This window comes from Curcuma longa, unplaced genomic scaffold, assembly GCF_044706935.1.
Source record: "Curcuma longa cultivar G26 ecotype Majalengka, Jawa Barat unplaced genomic scaffold, ITB_CL_G26_1.1 contig_23017, whole genome shotgun sequence".
Lineage (NCBI taxonomy): Eukaryota > Viridiplantae > Streptophyta > Magnoliopsida > Zingiberales > Zingiberaceae > Curcuma > Curcuma longa.
Window position 1 is genome coordinate 1 of NW_027432062.1, and position 8,919 is coordinate 8,919.

Genomic DNA, 8,919 nt, shown 5'->3' on the forward strand with positions numbered 1-8,919 from the left:
GCCAAATGTGGCAGTGTTCGCATTGCTCGGCAACTCTTCGATTCAATGGAAGAGAGACACGTGACTAGCTGGAACGCAATGATAGACGGTTATTGCACACATGGATTTGGGAAATCTGCAGTCGAGCTATTTGAAGAGATGAAAAGGAGCTCCGTGAGGCCAAACGACGTAACTTTCTTGAGTGTTCTTTCAGCTTGCGGCCACTCTGGTTTAGTCGATGAGGGGCACAAATACTTCGACAGCATGAAGCATGACTATGGGTTAGAGCCTCGATCGGACCATTATGGTTGCATGGTGGACCTTCTGGGTCGCATTGGGAGACTCGACGAGGCCTGGGACTTTATTCAGAAAATGCCTATCAAACCCAGTATCAGTGTCTATGGTGCTATGCTGGGTGCTTGTAAGATTCACAAAAATGTCAAATTGGGAGAGCAAGCAGCAAAGAAATTGTTTGAACTAGAGCCTGAAGAGGGAGGATATCATGTGTTGTTGGCTAACATATATGCAACAGCCTCCATGTGGGAGGACGTAGCGCGAGTGAGAACAACCATGGAGAAGGCCGGCCTGCAGAAGACTCCTGGTTACAGTTGCATGGATTGGAAGAACGAGATACACACCTTCTATTCTGGCGGAACGAAGCACCCACAATCGGAGAAGATATATGCAAGACTGGCGAAGCTAATAGATGAGATTAAAGCTGCTGGCTATGTGCCCCATACTGTTTCTTCTTCACACGATGTGGAAGAGGACGTCAAAGAGCAGCTGCTCAATACGCACAGTGAGAAACTTGCGATCGCGTTCGGACTCATCAATACGGCACCAGGAATGACAATTCAAATACGAAAGAACCTTCGCGTCTGCAGAGATTGTCACAATGCGACAAAGTTCATATCACAAGTGACTGGTAGGGAGATCATTGTGAGGGATATGCAGCGGTTTCACCATTTCAAGAACGGCCAATGTTCTTGTGGAGATTACTGGTAGCCAATCTTTTGAATCACCAACGCAACGAAGATGATTTTTTTTTTCTTTTTAGTAAAAAAAAAATTGCATCTGCTTGATGCAATGGCAGTCGATATTATTTGTACCCCAGAACAAGTTATGAAAATCAAACGTTGGAGCACAGACATTTGTGTTGAATGCAAGTTTGGGATTAAAAAAATAGGTCCAATAATTTAGGGTTCGAGTTCGGTCCAATTTGGCCCAAAAGATCCCAAAGCAAAGATTCACGTGCCTTACTCGTGCTGTCAAGTTAATCGAAGAAAACACAAGCCTCTCTTTCCTACCGCATCGCGTCGTGTCGGGTCCAATCTGTTCCCTAGGGCGGCGATCTCCGTTGGCCATTGTGCATCAGGTTCCTCTTCCGAACTCTCCCATTCTTTTCTCATCTTCTATTCTTTTTAGAATTTGAGTGAGCGACTTTCGTTGCTTTGCTCTTTTAGATCTGGAATGATGACGATGCTTGTCCCCCTCTTTTTTATTTTTTTTATCTCGAGATTTAGGAAAACCTCCATTTTTTAACCTTCTGGGGTTCCTATCAGGGGATGAAGAGTGATGGATGCCAAAATAGTAATTTTGTGTGCCTCTTCGTGTGTAAGCCTTCGGAATCGTTGCCCAGGTCTCGGGTTCAACTCCCGTTTCTCCTTTAAAAAAAAATGGAGGCTTGTGAGGCCGTTACAAAAAATGTGTAGCCTCCATTGTTTCTTTCTAAAAAAAGGGTTTCGGAGATTCGAAGGGAATGTTTAGTAGCTCAGTCATCAATATGGATCTAGTCTTTAACTCATTGTGTGGTATTGGATATGACATCAATTATCGGTTGGAGAAGATTCAAATGCCATTATCAAATCTTGATGTGGCTATATGATGAGTTAAAAAATAGTATTTTTTTTCCTTAGTTGAAGTCTGCTGTTCGATTGCATATTTGTTGTCGTCTAGTAATAATTATGGAAGCATGAACTCACCTTTTGGGTTTGGTTACATGGATATTACCCACTTCTGAGTCTAGTTGACGGGAATGAATACTAGTCAAATTACAATGTAACCATCAATCTTTATATGCCGTGAGTACTGAATGATTCTCTAGAATGTTTTCAGCTACTGTTAGATTACAACGTTTGTCTAGTATGAATTGTGGAAGCATGCATTCACCTTTTGTTCAGGGCATTTTTTCTGATGAAGATAAGAGCTCAATTTCAGTTCACATTTAATCAATTAGTTATTTTCGTTTTTATCACCAATCAGGCACTTTATCTACATCAAAGTTCTATCTTGCGCTTCAACTTGCAGAAAGCAAAGAGTTAAGAATGGCAAAGTCAAGTTCTAGTGATGCTCAAGCACTCATTCGCTCACTGCGATCTGCTTATGTTGCTACACCAACTAGTCTCAAAGTATTTAGTTTTTCCTTTACTTTTTTTTTAAAAAATAACATCCTCATTTGGTCGAACCAACTTGATTTCTTTATGGATCAAGTACTATAATCTGAGGTGCAGGCTGACTCCTTGCATCTGTAATGCAGATTATCGATCTTTATGTTGTCTATGCAATCACTACAGCAGTAATTCAGGTATAAAAAGAAAATTGACATTCTCTCTCATCATTTATTGACATGAAATAATTTTCTGGAATTTTGTGATCAAAGACCACGTTTTAGAAAATGTGTACCCTTTATTTTTAGTTTGCAATTTCTATTATTATTGATGTCTTGTTACAGTTGTATGTTATGGTCACAAATAGGCTTAGTACTCAGTACACAGGTAAAGTGATGGAGGTCCAATTGAGGCTTTGTTGCCATTAGCTCTAATCTTAGATTGACAATTTTTGCCTCTAACTTTATTTGGTTGAACTGTTGTTCAAAAATGCTTAAATCCAAGATAATATTAGTTCACTTACCTAAGTCTATAAACCTTTAATTAGTCAATGGTCTCCTTATAGAACTAAATCACTGTGTCACAGGTAACCCAGGCACCACATTTCATTGTACTTTTGGAATGATTGAATCTTAGTCATTCTGATAAGTATAGTTTTGATAGAGTTCTTTGAGGAGTTTTAACGAGTCACTATAAGGGTTTTGTTGGAGTCGAAATTAGTTGCTCACGGAATGTCTAATACTGAATCACATTCATAGAGAGCGTCCAATCTTGTCAATACCACTATGATTTTGAGAAGATTGTAAAGTAATGATATTAAGGTTGTAACACAAAGTTTCTATGAAGACTAATTCATGTACTACTGATGTGGTTGAGCTGGGAAGCATTTTAGGGGAGCACATGACAAATACTTCGTTGCCTAACATCATCATTGATCGACAGTATGTGTGACTCAATGGTGGCTACACCATCATATAAGCAAACCTCCTTTTTAACACATAGCATGTCTATCTGCTTTGATACAAATTGTTGACCTTATATAAGAAATATGACCAATTAATTTATCAATCACAATTGACTGACCCAAATTGCTAAAGTCCAAGTTAATATAGTTGCTTGCTCATCTAAACTTTTAAGATCCTTATTAGTTCACAATTCACTATGTGGAACTAAATTAGTTTGATTGGTTCAGGTCATCTTTTAGTTAATTGCTCGAATTATTTAGGCATGGTTGTGCAGCTTGTGCTTTTATAAGCTTTATGCCCATCCAATGGATTCATAAGGAACAATTTAGTTGCTAGCTAATTTAGTATGTCATAGAGATGCTATATGGTCTGAAGGGATTCTTAACTGACAAGAGTCATCAACTTCGCTAATAGTTCAGTTTCTATACAATCATCTCTGCTACGTCTACCCTAACTGCCAATTCAACAGATCGTGTACATGGGAATAGTTGGGTCTTTTCCCTTTAATTCATTCCTCTCCGGTGTCCTGTCATGCATTGGGACAGCAGTTCTTGCAGGTATGAGCCTTTAACTGCACCTTATCGTGGAAGAGAAATAAAATTGTTGTTTACATTGTTATGCTGGGCAATGCAGTTTGCCTCCGCATTCAAGTAAACAAAGAGAACAAGGAATTTAAGGTAACCTCTAACTTTCAAATCTGACTTCCAATAAGTCTACAAGCTTCACTTCTAAATAATTTCAATAAAAAAATAATTTCAAGATCTTACACCTGAATGAGCTTTTGCTGATTTTGTTCTTTGCAACTTGGTGCTCCACCTGGTGATCATGAACTTCCTTGGGTAGATGGAACTCTGCTGTAGCATTCTTCTTCCTTTTTTATATTTTTTTGAGCTTGAACTGTGGGACTAGAAGTTTGTTTTTCATCTTGTTTCTAACAAGATTTTGTCCGTGTTTATGGAAAATGAAAGGAACTCCATGAGTTGCAAAGTAAAATTTTATGGTAACTTATTAATAGCTAATAAATTGGCTCTTATATTGAATGTTATAATATCTGTATCTTATTAGAAAGGTCCATGGATGAAAAAGAAACAGGGGCTTTCATGTGAAAAATTAAAATCCTTCTCCTCTTCACGTTACGTTCTCTTTGGCTGTGCACAAAGTAAATTGGCAATAATCTTCTGTTTCTCTTTCTTCCATTTCATTTAAAACACAAATTCAAAAACTATTTTTGTTTCTGGAATGAGTAAATAAAGAGAATCATATGTTGGATGACTAAAAAACATCCGGAACCAAACAACTTTCATCGATGCATCATTTTATAACTGGACCTAAAGTGAGGCGGTTCAGTACAAAAGTGTAATTAACAACAAAACCAGACAGCAAATTTTATAACTAAACCTAACAAGAAAGAAGACTACGAACTAGCAACAAACTCTGCCCTTTATCAAAGCAATTCATAACTCATTGAATCAGGCACACATTATGGTTAGATGGCCATCAGTCTAACCAAGAGCAAAACATCCTCGAGGAAGCCGAGTCAAATCATATCAAGCAGGTCAGTGCGACTTGATGCAGATTCACTCTTGGAGGATTTGGAAGAGGGTGTAGATATGTCTGAGGTAGCAATTGGAAAGGTCATTGAGAGCTGGGTTGTGGAGATGGATGCTCGTTTGGATCTATCCTCTTCGAGATTACACCAAGATTCCCGTGTCTGTGGCCATTCATCAAAAAAAGGCAACAGGAACTGACCCTCGTGCTTTGTCGTTACTGGTGCATCAACCTCACTTGTAATGAAAGAATGCTGTTGTCTCGATACTGGGCTGAGGGTTGCCTGACAGAGATCCTGGATTGCTGGGAAGTGAGGGTAAGTAGTTTGCACTGAATAAGGGGTGCTAAATTTTGGCAAAGGCCATGATGATACTCGAGGTGATGTCAATTGCCATAAGTTGTCGATGCCATAGATCCCTAGACCCCTTGCAGAACCAGATGTTTCAGTGCGGAAAGTATGCTCAGCCATTCCAGGTTTAGTACTACACAAGTACCTGTAGATTTCAAGATGAATTAGTTTCAGTGGCCGTGAGAACCAATATATTTACAAAGTTAAGCTTGTCACACTCATTTGGACACTATTTTGAGACTAGCCAAGTAAACAATCCATGGTTCTTTTGTTTCAGGTCCTCTACATCCGAAGAACTAGATAAGCCATTCATATGAACAGAATTGAACAGCTTGCAGTGACCAGGTCACGTAATTTTCATAACATACACCATTGCTTACGGGTAATATTATGGGCATGCTCTTGTTTTTAAACCTACTCGCATAGTGTTCAGTAAATTGATCAATCAGGGGCATTTCTTCAGGCGGTTTTGCAACAGGCCAAAAATCACTCACTTTCATACGAATTTATGTGATCATTCTTCACTGAATCTCAAATCATATTTTTTTATCCAAACCTCATGCTAAAAAAAATAAAGCATGCCCTAAAAGGGATTATAAAATTCCATCATGTTCTTAAACCAAATTGCACTGAACTCATTTGAGTCCTGACTTCTTTTCATGGAAACAAGTAAGGTTGTGAATTTGCAGAATTAATAAAAATGGTTTTGAAATATTCTTAAGAAAAAGAAAAGCATGCCTGAAAATTATTGACATACCAGGAATTCCTAGAATTTTATCAATTTTTGCACAGTAAATCATGAACATTTCCCATGGATAATGTGCGACAGTAATGAACTCCACTTGCTGAAAGCAAGGTATTTGCTGCTGCTATTTTCTTCCAACCATGAAGAATATCTAAATCCATCTATAGCTGCAAACAGTATAAATTATCTCAATGATTAATGAAATAAACAGTCAAGTTATTGCATATGACAGCATAACAACCTTCTCAAAAACTATGCGGTTGCTGGTTACTACAGAAGCTGGAAGCAAAACGAAAAAAAAAAAAACCTAAACAAATTGCTAGTTTAAGAATGGAAGCATAATTTCATTTGTATCTGAAAAAAAGGTATCTTAAGTACCATCTATCCGAATCATTCAGCAGATAGCAATTAAGCCAAACTTAACAATCGCTAAATATTCTAATTTCACTGTGACTGTTACATCATGTTTTCCAGCAGGAAAAAGATAAAGATGAAGCTAAAACATAGACATCATTATAAATATTAGATGTCAACAAAAATCAGTCGTCCACACAAACAAAAGCATCTCCTGTTCATCACATAATAAATGATAGCTTATGATGACCCACACACACTCTGCATCTACCATCTGCACTAAATTAAAGAAGGTTTAAATTTATCTAGAGTCTGCATGAATCCAGACTGCAAAATTATTCTTAGAAAAGTCAACAGCCAAATGAGAAGAAACATCTTCCTATTCCTATGCTCTATATGTGGAAACAGAGCAAGTTCACAGATTATTCTCTGATTCTTCCAGCACTGACAACTTAAAGCCTTCAGGTTCAGATTACTCAGAAATGGACAAGAGTAATGATGGAGTGGAGATATGCATGTCTACAAAACAAGTAGGATGCTGCACTTACTATTAAAATTCTCAAAATTTAACCTATTTTACTGCTGACTATCTTAAAACATATTTGCAAAATATGAGAGGAAGACAGACTACCTGCTCTCTAAGGGACCAGGGTCCATATGCAACTGCAAGGAGCTTGAGGAACCAAGGGACAAACTTGGCGTATTGCTACGTCCTGTAATAGAATGCTGGGGAGTGAAGGACCCTGCGGTGGGAGAGGTGGTGGTCCCAGTTGATGAAGATAACTGTAGTTGGGAGATAGATTGTGATTCCACAGGCTTTCTTGAATGGTTGCACCTCGGTGCATGTGATGTATGCAATATTTGGAGTCAGGATGGGCATCCTTTGAGCACCTCCACTTCTTCCCATCAGTGCGACGACACCACCCAGGTTCAGGGTCCAGCTTCTTTCCATAGTAAGGACTTACTGAACACAAATAATATCCAACTAGTCAAGTTTCATCAGAAATGTTCTCCAACAAACCAATACAGATGAGGAAATGCAAGAATACATCATTTCTTTCTTACATTAAAATACATAACCAGATTAAAATGCATTTTCATTAATACAAGTGACGGTAGAATCTTCTTACTATAGTAGTCATAAGAAAATTACTGTGTTAAGCAAAAACCTTAAATCAAGCATTCAAGTTGGTGAAAACAAATATCTAGATCGAGGTAAGGAAAACTCTTGATAGTAGAATCAAACCCGAGCTAAAGCTTGGAGTCAAAAACAAACAATGACAGAGATCAAAACTGTAACATAGTCTAAAACTCAGACCACTACAGAAAGCATAAGTATTAATTTCTTCAAGATGTTACCATTTCAAATATGCACAATAAGGGAAAAAACAATATGATACACTCACACAGATAGACTGAGAGAGACGGGAAATACTTGAAATAAGAAAGGGCAACAGAATAACAGCACAGAGTGCACAAAAAGGAAAAGGAAACAGTATGGAAACTATCAACTTTAGGCTTCAAAAGATCCAAAACCCTATCACGGGAGCATAGAGGGCAGATAGAAATGCCTAAAGCTAGAATCTTATAATCAGATTAACGGAAACAAAGGAGAACGGAAAATAATAGCATTGCATTTTACAAAGCAGGATCCCATGATATGATGAACTTGAAAAACCATCAAAGTGGGAAAATGGTGGTACTAGTACCAAATGCACCGAACTAACCTTCGAAAAACCTAAAAAAATATAGGTAAAAAAACCTAGGTATCGAGATAAAGCGATTTATGACAATGAAACCTAACAAGAAAAAAGATAAACGATCTCTATTTGAACAATTAATATTGCCTGAATATCAGCCAAATCCATCGAACAGTATCCCCGACCAAAGAAAAACACAAACCCCATGGGAAGAACTGCTTACGCGCCGGGCGGTGATAGTATCGGCCAGGCAAAACCTCGAAGCTTCGTTGGACAGGAACTATGAGCTCTGGCGGCACGGGAAGCCCTGCCATCAAGTACTTGTAGATCATCGCTTGGTGCTCCAGCTCCATCCACTGCACCGCCGTTAACGGCTGCCTGCCACCCACTCCCTTAGTCGCCTCGCCTGCCATGCTGTTCATCCGACCTTCTTGGACTCCTACGCCGTCAACCAAATTAAATCGCTGCCGAGAAGGAGCTAGGAGGTGGAGCAGAGTAGGCGGCTTTGAACTCACTCATGGGAAAGGGAAGGCAGAGAGATACGTTCCGGTCACCGTTGAGTGAGCGAGAAGCATAAAGTGCCTCCATGTGCGTAGAAAGGAGAAACGGTGGTGAGGAAGAGAGAGAGAGAGAGAGTGTGTGCGTGATGATGGTGAGCTCCACGTAAATAGGGCTGTGTTTTCTATTGCAAATGATTATTATTAAAATATTTTACTAACGTTAGGACCAAGAAAATAATAATAATAATAATAATAATAATAATAAATATTCAAATAAATAAATAAATAAAACATGCTATTTTAAAAAATTGAAAATGTTTTAATTTCACAAATAATTTTTTTAAAGATAATATTTAATCACCAGATTGCTAAACATGCAAAATATATAGGGA

The 8,919-nt window shown here is 38.3% G+C and overlaps 2 protein-coding genes and 1 pseudogene across 3 annotated transcripts; 2 read left to right on the top strand and 1 right to left on the bottom strand.

The window, feature by feature from the left end:
* Positions 1-78: 78 nt before the first annotated feature.
* On the top strand, positions 79-984 carry LOC141818022 (pentatricopeptide repeat-containing protein At1g11290, chloroplastic-like). The gene has a single exon (XM_074705619.1). The coding sequence runs from the start codon at positions 79-81 to the stop codon at positions 982-984; it is 906 nt and encodes a 301-aa protein (XP_074561720.1).
* Positions 985-1,299: 315 nt separating this feature from the next.
* On the top strand, positions 1,300-4,339 carry LOC141818030 (dolichyl-diphosphooligosaccharide--protein glycosyltransferase subunit DAD1-like). 2 transcript variants are annotated; one of them, XM_074705630.1, is made up of 6 exons: positions 1,300-1,354; positions 2,242-2,387; positions 2,516-2,563; positions 3,801-3,888; positions 3,965-4,008; positions 4,092-4,339. In XM_074705630.1, exons 2-6 carry the CDS (start codon positions 2,304-2,306, stop codon positions 4,152-4,154), a joined length of 327 nt encoding a protein of 108 aa, XP_074561731.1. In that variant the 5' UTR covers positions 1,300-1,354; positions 2,242-2,303; the 3' UTR covers positions 4,155-4,339. The 2 variants fall into 2 exon arrangements, with proteins under 2 accessions (XP_074561731.1, XP_074561730.1); XM_074705629.1 differs by having other exon boundaries at positions 4,175-4,339.
* Positions 4,340-4,868: 529 nt separating this feature from the next.
* Positions 4,869-8,621, bottom strand: LOC141818033 (growth-regulating factor 5-like; annotated as a pseudogene).
* Positions 8,622-8,919: the final 298 nt, after the last annotated feature.